General features: G+C 35.5%; 1 protein-coding gene across 1 annotated transcript in view; it reads left to right on the forward strand.

Moving 5' to 3' along the window:
* Nucleotides 1–14983, forward strand: part of LOC138328021 (arf-GAP with Rho-GAP domain, ANK repeat and PH domain-containing protein 1-like) — a 95088-nt gene that overhangs the window by 10447 nt on the left and 69658 nt on the right. The window contains exons 3-8 of the mRNA XM_069274596.1: nt 8370–8467; nt 9033–9071; nt 11327–11370; nt 13433–13511; nt 13804–13866; nt 14295–14370. Coding sequence (XP_069130697.1) covers nt 8370–8467; nt 9033–9071; nt 11327–11370; nt 13433–13511; nt 13804–13866; nt 14295–14370 — 399 coding nt within the window. The remainder of the gene's footprint in view (nt 1–8369; nt 8468–9032; nt 9072–11326; nt 11371–13432; nt 13512–13803; nt 13867–14294; nt 14371–14983) is intronic.

Raw genomic sequence — 14983 nt, forward strand, 5'->3', positions numbered from 1 at the left:
TATGTACAGCTATATAAATATAATTCGGCCCCTGTCCCAATAAACGCCCATCTGTCCTTCTGGAAGCCTCAATTTTTACTTACCTCAAATTTAAATTTAAAGTAAATGTAATATGTATGCTGAAAATGTGACAACCAAAGTTTCGTAATTTGATTTACTTTATAATTGTAATATATAATTTTTGCAATGATTTTGTGAAGGATAGTCCACATTTGGTAAGTGCCCCCCTCCCTTATAATTATTTCCTTGAATTACTTAAAGACCTTGGGCTTTTATTGGGTCAAATAAAGGTATCCCAATAAGAATACATTGTATATAATGGATTGGTACCCCTTTTAATATTAACTGCATGTTTTTTTAATGCCAGGATCACTTATGAAAATAAAGGATCACATGTGCTTTTACTTTTTACCTTGAGTTTGATAAATATATTTATCTTTTTGCACATAAAACTTGGCTATGATCATGACCCCTTATTACCAGACAGTTGATAACCTGCTAGCTGTTGATAGCAATAATGACAAGGAAGTAATGAAAAATTCTTATTTTTACTTTGAACTTGTTTTATTTTTCACTACATTGGAGTTTTTTAGTGATTGATACAGTTATCATATCTGGTATATTTGATAAACAACTGTATACAATGTAGTTGTCACGATATTCACACCTGATAGGGACCCTGGTCAGTGTGTAATATGGCACCAATATACAACTTACAGCTACCTACATAAGATAGTGTTACAGTAGTTATATATATGGTGAAGAGGCAGCTGAAAACAAAAATCATACAATAAAATGTCTTATATAACATACTTCCTGATTTAAAACCGGTATTTCTATCTTTATTTGGGTTGTTTGTATACATAATGTTGTCACACATGGGAATATGACTACTGGTGTTAAGTATTCCATACTTTTTATTCCTCATTCCTGTAGCTGTACATGTGTTATCATAAAACAGATAAAAATAAACTTTTTTTTTTACATCATTTCCAAAACAAATACTGGTAATACAACTTATGTAAATCACTCTGGATGGCCCAGAGAAAACCAAAGTGATCGGACAGGTGATCCCTAACCTTTCCACATTCATTCAGGGAATCGAACCCTGGCCGGCTAGATGAAAGGTGAACAACTTAACCACTTCACCACCCATGGCCAATCACCCTAAATAAAACAGGTCAATTAGTGTTAAATCACCGTTTATTGGGACCCTCTAATTTCAACCAATTGCATATCACCAAGGTCATCCTTCATACATCTCATCACCAAGGTCATTCTCCATAGATCTCACCACTAAGGTCATTCTCCATAGATCTCACCACTAAGGTCATCCTTCATGCATCTCATCACCACCAAGGTCATCCTTCATACATCTCACCACCAAGGCTATTCTTCATACATCTCACCACTAAGGTCATCCTTCATACATCTCACCACCAAGGTCACACTTCATACATCTCACCACCAAGGTCACACTACATACATCTCACCACCAAGGTCATCCTTCATACATCTCGCCACCAAGGTCATCCTTCATACATCTTACCACAAAGGTCATTCTCTATAGATCTCACCACTAAGGTCATCCTTCATACATCTTACCACTAAGGTCATCCTTCATACATCTCACCACCAAAGTCATCCTTCATACATCTCACCACCAAGGTCATCCTTCATACATCTCACCACCAAGGTCACACTACATACATCTCACCACAAGGTACCTCATACATCTACCACTAAGGTCATCCTTCATACATCTCACCACTAAGGTCATCCTTCATACATCTCACCACCAAAGTCATCCTTCATACATCTCACCACAAGGGTCATCCTTCATACATCTCACCACCAAGGTCACACTACATACATCTCACCACCAAGGTCATCCTTCATACATCTCACCACCACGGTCATCCTTCATACATCTCACCACCAAAGTCATCCTTCATACATCTCACCACCAAGGTCATCCTTCATACATCTCACCACCAAGGTCATACATCTACAGTACCATACATCTCACCACTAAGGTCATCCTTCATACATCTTACCACAATGTCATCCTTCATACATCTCACCACCAATGTCACACTACTCATACATCTCACCACCAAGGTCATCCTTCATACATCTCACCACCAAGGTCACACTACATACATCTCACCACCAAGGTCATCCTTCATACATCTCACCACCAAGGTCACACTACATACATCTCACCACCAAGGTCATTCTCCATAGATCTCACCACCACGGTCATCCTTCATACATCTCACCACCAATGTCATCCTTCATACATTTCACCACCAAGGTCACACTACATACATCTCACCACCAAGGTCACACTACATACATCTCACCACTAAGGTCATCCTTCATACATCTTACCACAATGTCATCCTTCATACATCTCACCACCAAAGTCACACTACATACATCTCACCACCAAGGTCATCCTTCATACATCTCACCACCAAGGTCACACTACATACATCTCACCACCAAGGTCATCCTTCATACATCTCGCCACCAAGGTCATCCTTCATACATCTTACCACAAAGGTCATTCTCTATAGATCTCACCACTAAGGTCATCCTTCATACATCTCACCACTAAGGTCATCCTTCATACATCTCACCACCAAGGTCACACTACATACATCTCACCACCACGGTCATCCTTCATACATCTCACCACAAAGGTCATCCTTCATACATCTCACCACCAAGGTCACACTACATACATCTCACCACCAAGGTCATCCTTCATACATCTCACCACAAAGGTCATCCTTCATACATCTCACCACCAAAGTCACACTACATACATCTCACCACCAAGGTCATCCTTCATACATCTCATTACCAAGGCCATCATTCATACATCTCACCACCAAGGTCATCCTTCATACATCTCACCACCAAGGTCATCCTTCATACATCTCACCACCAAGGTCACACTACATACATCTCACCACCACGGTCATCCTTCATACATCTCACCACAAAGGTCATCCTTCATACATCTCACCACCAAGGTCACACTACATACATCTCACCACCAAGGTCATCCTTCATACATCTCACCACAAAGGTCATCCTTCATACATCTCACCACCAAAGTCACACTACATACATCTCACCACCAAGGTCATCCTCATCTCACCACAAGTCACTTCATACATCTCACCACCAAGGTCATCCTTCATACATCTCACCACCAAAGGTCATCCTTCATACATCTACCACCAAAGTCACATACATACATCTCACCACCAAGCTCATCCTTCATACATCTCATTACCAAGGCCATCATTCATACATCTTACCACCAAGGTCACACTACATACATCTCACCACCAAGGTCATCCTTCATACATCTCACCACCAATGTCATCCTTCATACATTTTACCACAAAGGTCATTCTCTATAGATCTCACCACTAAGGTCATCCTTCATACATCTCACCACAAAGGTCATCCTTCATACATCTCACCACCAAGGTCGCACTACATACATCTCACCACCACGGTCATCCTTCATACATCTCACCACCAAGGTCATCCTTCATACATCTTACCACAATGTCATCCTTCATACATCTCACCACCAAGGTTATCCTTCATACATCTCACCACCAAGGTCACACTACATACATCTCACTACCAAGGTCATCCTTCATACATCTCACCACCAAGGTCATCCTTCATACATCTCACCACAAAGGTCATCCTTCATACATCTCACCACCAAGGTCACACTACATACATCTCACCACCAAGGTCATCCTTCATACATCTCACCACCAAGGACAGCCTTCATACATCTCGCCACCAAGGTCATCCTTCATACATCTTACCACAAAGGTCATTCTCTATAGATCTCACCACTAAGGTCATCCTTCATACATCTCACCACCAAGGTCATCCTTCATACATCTCACCACCAAGGTCACACTACATACATCTCACCACCACGGTCATCCTTCATACATCTCACCACAAAGGTCATCCTTCATACATCTCACCACCAAGGTCACACTACATACATCTCACCACCAAGGTCATCCTTCATACATCTCACCACAAAGGTCATCCTTCATACATCTCACCACCAAAGTCACACTACATACATCTCACCACCAAGGTCATCCTTCATACATCTCATTACCAAGGCCATCATTCATACATCTTACCACCAAGGTCATCCTTCATACATCTCACCACCAAGGTCATCCTTCATATATCTCACCACCAAGGTCATCCTTCATACATCTTACCACTAATGTCATCCTTCATACATCTCACCACAAAGGTCATCCTTCATACATTTCACCACCAAGGTCATCCTTCATACATTTCACCACCAAGGTCATTCTTCATACATCTCATCACAAAAGTCATCCTCCATACATCTCACCACAAAGGTCATCCTTCATACATCTCACCACCAAGGTCACACTACATACATCTCACCACCAAGGTCATCCTTCATACATCTCACCACTAAGGTCATCCTTCATACATCTCACCACCAAGGTCACACTACATACATCTCACCACCAAGGTCATCCTTCATACATCTCACCACCAAGGTCATCCTTCATACATTTCACCACCAAGGTCATCCTTCATACATTTCACCACCAAGGTTATTCTTCATACATCTCACCACCAAGGTCATCCTTCATACATCTCACCACCAAGGTCATCCTTCATACATCTCACCACCAAGGTCATCCTTCATACATCTCACCACCAAGGTCATCCTTCATACATCTCACCACAAAGGTCATCCTTCATACATCTCACCACCAAAGTCACACTACATACATCTCACCACAAAGGTCATCCTTCATACATCTCACCACAAAGGTCATCCTTCATCATGGATGGTGAAAGTCTAAGTTTGAAAAGCAGGAAAAAGATCTCTCCATTATCAGACATAGATCATTCTTTGGTGGTTGCTAAGATCCTTCGGGGATCACTTGTAATTTTAGTCTTACTGCTAGTTCAGACTTCAATTTGTTATTGTTTACGATTTGCTATTTATCAGAATTTTATTACACTAAACATGTTCAGATATTGCTATAATAATATGTTGCAATATCTTTTTCTATTATCGAAGTATCATTTTGTCTGGTAATACCCAGCCCTACGCTATATGTCTGGCCATCAAAGTCATTCATCATATCCTTAATTTTTCCACCAATATAATGTCAACTTACCACAAACAGCATCCTCCATTTAATCTAATAATTTCATCCTCCATTTCATTCTATATCCCTATTGGATGTTCCTTTCTATAGAAGTAATAGGTGTGTACATGATTTGTTTTCTGTGAAAAACCGTGCACTTATATTGTGTATAAATATATTGATTTATGGGATTGTCCCAGATTGAAGTGTTAGATATGAGATAACAGTGATAGAGGCCTATAAAATCTACCTGAACTGTTATACATGTTTATATCTGTGTTTGTGGTAGGTTATTACTCCGTGTTGTGATGATTTTACCTACAAAGGCCTATTTCATAATCATTACTCTAACCAGGTAGTATTTGCTTTCCTATATGGAGACGGTATTTTTTATGATACCTGAGAAGTTTGTAACACTGTGAAGTGTAGGTCAGTGTTGTACAGGTAATGTTCACTTTCCTGTGCAGTCTCTCCATTCGTGATAACATTATAACCGTTCTATGAGAGATGTATGACACTGTGAAGTAGAATTAGTAAATCAGAGATGGATATAAGTGAGATGTATGGTAGTGGACACAGACCCTCGGTCACTAGTGACACGTACTCCTGGTCAACTGGTAAGTCCTTACGGTCAGCTGTTGTTTTGATGTTTGTAGCTTTGGTATTTAGGGTTTGATAAATCTTACATTGTGGATATATGTTATTCAATAATAATGAATGTTTTTTAAACTGAATTCATCATTTCATTACAATGAATGCATGGTTTACAGATTTTATCTTGCCAGTTGATATTACATGATATATAATATAAGTAGAAAACCAGTGATATTCCTCAAACAGGAAGCTTAAGTGAATAATGTACAAATTTAAATGTCTCAAACAGGAAGTTCCCTCCCCTAGTAAATATATCTGAGTGTTGATCCCCCTCCCCATATATATATATATATATTAAACAGCTAGGGAATCTCTTCCCATGTGAATAATCCTCAAAGTTGTTACAATGAAACTGCTGCAAGTAAGAAATCATAATACAGTGAATATCTTACAAAGAGGAAGTTATCACAGTGAATATGCATCAAACAGGAAGTTGTCACAGTAAATATGCATCAAACTGGAAGTTATCACAGTGAATATGCATCAAACAGGAAGTTGTCACAGTAAATATGCATCAAACTGGAAGTTGTCACAGTAAATATGCTTCAAACAGGAAGTCGTCACAGTGAATATGCATCAAACAGGAAGATGTCACAGTGAATATATGCATCAAACAGGAAGATGTCACAGTGAATATGCATCAAACAGGAAATTGTCACAGTGAATATGCTTCAAAAAGAAAGTATTAAAGATAAATATACTTCAAACAGGAAGTTATATATTTATATTGAGGTACATTATTGAAAGAACATTGTAAGAGGTTCTCTTCCTATAATAAATAAACACATCATTCTTGTCAAGGATGAAACAGCCATTGTAATGATATTCTAATGAGGGGCTGGCAGTCATGCAATAAAGACTGCAAACTGTGTTTGGTAACTGTTACATATCGACACGAGTGGGGTTGCACTGAACTGTTATTCATGAATACACAGTCTTATTGACCACCAAGTCTGCATGCTACTGCTTAAACCAGGAAGTAATGTAATACATTACATTTTGTATATCATAACACCTATATCATTATTGTGCAAGTCTACAATCTGTACATATCTCCTATATCAGTTGATAAATACTGTATATACTTGAAACAGTGAAGTATTATCTGATATCAGTTAGAGTACTCAAGTTCATTCTTTTACAAACAAACTGATTCAGACTTGGGATAATAATATATATTATAACAATAATACTTTATTTATTGAGGGTGGCATATTTAGCATGGAGCTAATCTTCCATATCGCCCTCATTATATAAACACAAACAAAATTGAAATAAATCATCAAAATATATATACATATATAACTATAAAACAGTTTTTTCCGCCCTAGCGCTTTCTCGGCTCATGCCGGTCTTCAGGGGTTTGAATTCTTTTATTTGTAAAACATTACGTCATAGTAAGATTACGTCATAACATGGTACATAAAGATATTGTGAATGGTTCTGGAAGAAACTAACAAAAACATGAGGACAAAATAAAAACTAATGTGAAGTTCCTTTGTCCCGTTCTGTGCTAAATTCAGAACGGGACAAAGGAACTTCACATTAGTTAGTAGGGCGGAAAAAACTGTTTTATAGTTGTGTTTTCTTTTTATGTATATGGAAACCATCACATGGACATGATTCTTTTTTACTTATACATATATATAACTGATCCGATTTTCAAAGAATAGGTTGGTATTGTTAGACCTGTTTTGTAGATATATTTTTAGTCATCCATTGCATTCTTAGTATCACCAATTAACTGATCATTGGGAGACCCAGCTTAACTTTTCAAAATTATAGTATTCTCACGCTTGGGAGATTGAGAAAACATTCATGTAAATACAGACTTTTGAGATAAGAAGGTTTGACTGTTCAGTTGGTTCGTAAAGTTCTTACAGTGTGTGGTGGATATTAATGTTCTGGAGTAAACCATGGCTATATGATATCTTGCATCACCCTGTGACATTGTTGGTCCTGCTACATTATAATCAATTATTATAAATTATCTCTTTCCAGCATACGTATCCTGTGGATGTTAGGGGAAACATCACAATACTAATGATCTATCTAGGTTTTCTAATTTGGGTTTAAAAACGTACAGTTCACACAAATTAGACAATGATGCTATGTTATCAGTACATGTGGCATCCATTAATATTGTTGATGATGTCATTAATTTTGATGCATTAGGATGTTTCTTTGATGATGGAACAATGATAATACTCATTAACAACAAAATTTTATTATTTCTCATTAATTTATGGGGCAAGCACAATTAAGCATGGGTCTTTTATAAGATTTTGGCTGTGAACACTCGGCAAGCATCATATTGACCAGCCAAAATCTTAAACTTTTAAGATTCTATTTATCAATGTGATGCCTCCTTAAAAAAATTCATTTTCACTTGAAATTTAAGAAATATGATAAAAAATTTTTACCTATTACTCAGCTATGGTTACAAATTTTGTTTTATGATGAGAATTCTATGTAAAACAGTCTTGGTATATTTTGATATTTTTTCCGAAGATGACCAAAGTACTGACGAGTCTATGTCTGATTTGGACGAACCTGAAGCAATGAATGAAAGGACGATACCGGTTATAGTACAGTCAAGTCCTGTGTCGGTAAGTCACACTGATAAAGGCTCTATACAAGTAAATAATGCTATAGTGATGGTATATTGTAGATTAGTGTCTAACTTGTATAGTCTGATGTCTTTTGTGTATCATTAATTTTGATTTTCAAACGTCATTAATTAGGATCTGCTCTAAAGTACTTGTGTTTAAGATTTAAAAAAATCTTTTTTGATTTTTAAACAGTTTTGAAAACAAAAAGTGAACAACAAAGTAAAAACAATGTGAATGAATTAAATTCATTTAAATTTCAAAATTCTGTATGCCAAATTTGAATTAGACATCTACAAAAAAATAATAATTGTGTTTATAATAGTTCTCAATTTTGTGACATTTGTTTGTTTTATTAATCCTTAATATAATAAATGAATTGAAATAAATAATTATTAAAAATTATAACATTTCAAAGTACAATGTAATCATATGAATTTATGGTTATAAAGTATACATATACACTCTATTTCGAACAGGAATATTGTGCGTACATGTGTGTTTTATGAAACTGTAGAAATTCCAGTATTACAGCTATATTTGATGACTTGTGTGAATATTTCAGAGACCTATATCTATAGTCTCGGATGATGAAATACTGCATGTATGTATCAAGGATACAAAAGCTTTTTGTACCAGTAATTAATATATCTGTACTCAAGTGTATTATACATATCATGTCTTCAGTGCTTTTGTCTTGTTTCGGTGACATTTCAGATTATGTAACATGGTGATAATAATGTCCTCCTAATTTACATGGTAGTTGATAACATTGGAAAATGTAAAAGCAGCTTATTTTTGCTAAATAGTTAATTCCAGTAATTTACAAAAAAAATTTTTTTTAATTGCATTAATGATGTTCCACTGCTGACAAATATAATTTTTTCTCTATCAAATACAGAAGCAGACAAATTAGTATTTTTGTTCAGTTAAAAAAGTTACTTACTTTACACCATTACCACCATTGAAAAGTTTGAGCTTCTAATCTTAGTTCAAGATAAATATATTAAAAATAATTAATTGCATCCTGAAAAAATTTTGTGGCACTATGTCCTATATGGAATGAAGTACTGTTCATGCACCGAATGCAAAATAAATCATTTTGTAATATGTTTTTGTGTTAAATAGACATAAATACACGATTAAACACAAATTATTGTTCAAATGATAAGTATGGTTTATGCTCTGTCAGCAGTGGAGCCTCTTTAATATGGACCATCCTTTTTGAAAGACTGGCTGAATATAGCACTCAGGAAGCTTCATGCTCACCAGTCATGTCTTTTATAAGGATTGAGATATCACTATGTACATGAAAGGTATATCTAATATTTAACAATTAAAGGATTGTTTGATTGTTATTGGAGATATACTCGATAAGTGCAATCTGGGTTGCAGGTAAATGGAATAGTGCCTGTAAGAGCACCATTTATGATTAAAGTCATAACCAGATACCTATGCTGTATCAAATTAGTGATGGGGATTGGTTCATTTTCATAATCGATAATCGGAATGTCAATGGTAAACGAAAGTTTTGTGACACAAATCTGAAGATTTAGGACCACTTTCAAAATATTCTGATTAATTGGTATTACAATTTTTTAATCGGTGATTGGTTTTAGTTTTTTTAGACTAATTTTCGATTTTTTTTGATAATCCCCCCATCACTAGCTGTCTGCTTAGGTAGTCAAGTTGTGGTCACCACATTTTTGAACTGTGCGTACATAAGCGATCATGAACTCATACTTAAGTGGTAAGCATTACATATCACAACCAACACTATTGATAATAACATTCTGATACATCTCTTTAGTAATACATATATATGTATGATTCATTTCGTATTAAACCCTAAATATATCACATAGACCCTTCATCTTAGTTCTTATTTACGAATGTTTAACATAATTTGAAAAAAAAAACGTTACCCGGGTAACCTAATTAAAGACCCAAAATGACATGGGTAAAGTATGATTTACCTTTGATTATATAGTCCCATCTTCCGGTGATTATGACATCACAAAATTATGTCAAATGATGACATCATAGCTATTGGTACCAGAAGGTGAGACTAATCGACGTCAAATTGTACTTTACCCACATCGCTTTTGGATCTTATGTGTTAGATATAACTTTCATTCTGTATAACCTTCATTATTGTTTTATCCTTCCGAAATCAAACAAGTCACCAGGACTAACTGTTTAAATTCTGCTTTTCATGAGGCTAATTAGTAACACCACTGGCACTAATTCACATATGTAATGTACGTTCAAGGCTTTATATTTGATATTTTTTTCATTATTTATGTGATACTTTGTATAGATGTAGATTTTGACATCACTGATCATCCTTTACTTATATAGATAGCACACACATTCTATTCTATATTCCTTCCACTAAAGTCCTCTATATATATAAAGTGGCCAGATTGCTTTTTATGTGTAGAACTTGCAATTGTCATCAAAAGGATTGTCAATTAATATGTTCACGTAAAATTCAACAAATATTTTAAGGTTTATGCTTGAAATGGCATTGATATGACCTGGTATTGTTTGAATACTGTGGAGTAGGAGTTTTGTAATAAACAAATAGTAGTCATTGATAAAATCCATGTAACTGTAATTTTACTATATGTTAATGATTAATGCCTCTGACTGATTTCTAGTTATAATCCATGCAGTTCATATTGTTTTTGGCATCTTGTTTCCCTATAGCGCCTATATATGATATCTAGCTTTAAAAGTGGGTTTGTTTTGTAAATCTGATTAATGTTCTTGAAAGGTATTGGTACTAAAAAATTTTCCTTTAAGTTTTTGAAATTGACATTTGATTTCGATATTTTATTTTTCTGTTCTTTTCAGCAAAACAAAGGTGAACGGACAGGTTACCTGTACAAGCAGGGAGGGTGAGTTACATTATGTAGATAAAACATCATTTTACACCTGTTAGGTAATAAACAAAAATGTACTGTACAGGTAAAAACAAACCAAACCATTTAACCTATAAACTGGAATTCCCGGGAGTTATGTGGCTACATCTTCACAATGGTAATGTTGATAATAAGTCCTATCAACAGTCAATGTCATGTAAGGAAATGTCAGGTTTATAGAAGGAGGAAAGTCAGAGTACCTTGACAAAAACCACCATCGAGTGGTCAGTACCTGGAAACAGCCCCACATGGGATTCAAACTTGCTACCCAGAGGTGGAGGGCTTGTGGTAATATGTTACCACTGCGGCCCTACATGGTAGAGAGTGGTAGTTTCTGATTCCATGCTGTGTCATTTTATGAACTCTTTGTTCAATCCTTTATGAATATGTTATTGTTGTTGATACCTGTATTTACCTACCTGCTATTATCACTTACGAGCTGTAGATATATGGACCCATTCTCGATACTCCAGGGCTTCCGATCACTTACGATCTCTACACCCCTGGACTATCTCATAGTGAAATGGACCAGGAAGAGGAAGCAATATTACCTATGTGTTGTGTATTTATGATCAGGATATTTTTTCTTATCTCTTGCCGTAGGAAGATGGACAAATATAAACATTAAGTTAGCTTTATCTAGGAAAGTGAGAAGTCAGATAAGCATAGCTGGCTTTATTGTTTGGTTATAGTTTATAAAATCTGAATAAAATCCTGACGATGAAAACTGTACATTTATTTTACAGTAAAATCTGACTTCAGTATAATCTGCTGACTGTAAAAGTATTCTGATTTACCTAACCTTGTTTTCCAGTGCTTTACGTTTTGGTCTGTTAAATTGTAGCCAGCTTTACTGTACCTCTACTTAGTTCCATCAATATTTTTGGAGTTATGGCCCTTTATCTACTTTCTTCATTTTGTGCGATCATAAACACAAACATTTTCTTGATATGTATTATATACTTCACACATATTTTTACATTACTTGCTCGTGTGTTTCTATGGTCAGGGTTCAGTATAGTTGTCCATTTTACTGGAGTTTTGTCCCTTGATTGTATCTTACGTGATCAATAAATCTGGTCAGCTGTTGATAAAATCAAATCTTCCTATGATTGTATTATAATACCCAGAACAGATCTGGATGTTACACAGACACTATCTAGGTACCTTTGAATTCCATCTTTTATAGCAGATATTTTGTTTTGTGTGTTGTGAAGAGCATGACTTTACAAGTTGTTGTTGTTACACAATTTAAGTCTGTTTTTCACCTGTGTGATTTTTAGCCAACCATCATCAGATGGTGGGATATTCAAATCGCCTTTTGTCTGTGGTCCATCCGTTCTGTCCGTCCTTCCATCAGTCCTTCCATTCGTTAACAATTCTTGTTACAGCAATTTCTCAGAAAGTACTGAAGGGATCTGTTTCAAATTTCATAAGCAGGTTCTCCTAGGTCCTTAGTTGTGAAATATATTGTATTTTTGGACCGATTGGTAGACAAGATGGCTGGCAAGCCGCCATCGTGGATTTTGATGAATGAAGTTTGTTACCGCTATTTCTCAGAAAGTACTGAAGCTATCAGTGTCTCAAATTTCATGTGCAGGTTCCCCTAGGGGTTAACACGTAGTTGTGCTATTGCATTTTGGGACCGATCAGTCAACAAAATGGCTCACAGGCCGCCTTGGATTTTGATTATTGAAGTTTGGTACCAGTATTTCTCAGAAAGTACTGAAGGGATCTGTCTCAAATTTCAAATGCAGGTTCCCCTAGGACCATATTGCATTTTGGGACCGATCGGTCAACAAAATGGCCTACAGTTAGCCATCTTGGAGTTTGATAATTGAAGTTTGTTACTACTATATATCTCAGAAAGTACTTAAAAGATCTTTCTCAGATTTCATATGTATTATGTAGTTAAAGTTCGAAAAGCAAAGAAAAGATCCCTCTTTCCGTTGTCAAATGTAGATCATTGTTTGGTGGGCGTCAAGATCCCTCTGGGATCTCTTGTTCATTGGTAAGTTTTAATCTGTTTTGTTTACAGACAAAAAGGTAACAAAGGCTGGAGAAGAAGATGGGTTGTGTTTGATGGCAAGTCTGTCCGCTATTATTCCAATGCAAAGGTAGGATGTGGTACATAGTCTCTGTCACTGTACACTTTCATTCTGCTAATAAATAGTATGACATTATATTCTTTTATTGATACAATACCAGGTAATTAAACATATTCCATTGAACACTGACTTTCTCAGGTAATCTGTTGGTGATGAACACTTTAAAGCAGTTGTGAAGGCTACTATAACAATAACATGGATGAATTTCCTCATTAATCTTGTAACTTTATTTTTACTTTTAGTCTGAAGAAAGTATATTCTAATTTCATTTATATATATATATAACATTTTTTATTTGTAGAGCCAGGTTTCCAAAAGAATTATACCTGTTACCTGTATAATAGAGATAAAGTCACTGGTTAAGGTAAGAAGTCAAATAACCCTATAGAGAATACTTATCTTGAGATGAAGTGGCTCCCAGTTTTGTTTAAATAAATGTCTTGAACCTCTTTTAATGTCACAAGGACCAAAAAAAGGTTAAGTATATGACTTTTAATGAACCAAAACCCCTAGATCAAGACACTGGTTATAAGGTCCAAAACCTGATGGAATAAAGGACTGCTAAGTTATGAATTACCTTGCTCTTCATTCAAGGTCACAGAGGTTAAATATGTCATGCATAGTGATGTCATAAATACAGGGATATAACTTATATAAGTGTATATTAGAGGCATGGCAGGGGATTTCAAACTTTGGTACTATATCGACTTTGTGAAAAGTGGAGTTTACTGTAATGTTACATATTCAACTATAAAAGATTTCTATAATTTTGATAATTATATATTTTTTCAGGCTAGTGACACTACTAAATTCAAGTTCAATGTGGAGACTAAGAACCGAACATTTCAGTTTGCTTCAGATACACTAGGTAAGGTTATATATCTGGGGAGATGCTAGGTAAGGTCATATTTCTGACAAATTCTCTGCCATGATAATGGATTGAGGTATTTTGAACATATCTGAGCCAAAGGATAGTGTTCTAGTATTTTTGATGAAATCAAAGAAAAAAACCCCATTGAAATTACTGTCATTGTGAAATTTTACATCAGGGCAAATATATATAACAATGGTTTAAAGATGCTCCTCCGCCGACAAATGGTATTTTTTCACTATCAAAAACAGGAGAAGACGATTTAGTATTTTTCTTCAATTACAAAAGTTACTTATTTTACACCATTACCAACATTGGAAAGTATGAGCATCTAATTTTACTTCAAGTTAAAATTATGAAAAATAATTAATTGCATCCCGAAAAAATTCTGTGGCACTATATCCTATATGGAATGAAGTACTGATTGCGCATGCACCAAAGGCAAAATAAATAATTTTATATTATTTTTTGTGTTAATTAGACATATATATACACGATAATACACCAATTATTGTTCAAATAATGAATATCATTTATGCTATGTCGGCGGTGGAGCATCTTTAAAAAGTGAAGAAGTGTATTTGTCATGAAAATAATAACATCACAAAAG

This window comes from Argopecten irradians, chromosome 7 (genome assembly GCF_041381155.1).
Source record: "Argopecten irradians isolate NY chromosome 7, Ai_NY, whole genome shotgun sequence".
Taxonomy (NCBI): Eukaryota; Metazoa; Mollusca; class Bivalvia; order Pectinida; family Pectinidae; genus Argopecten; species Argopecten irradians.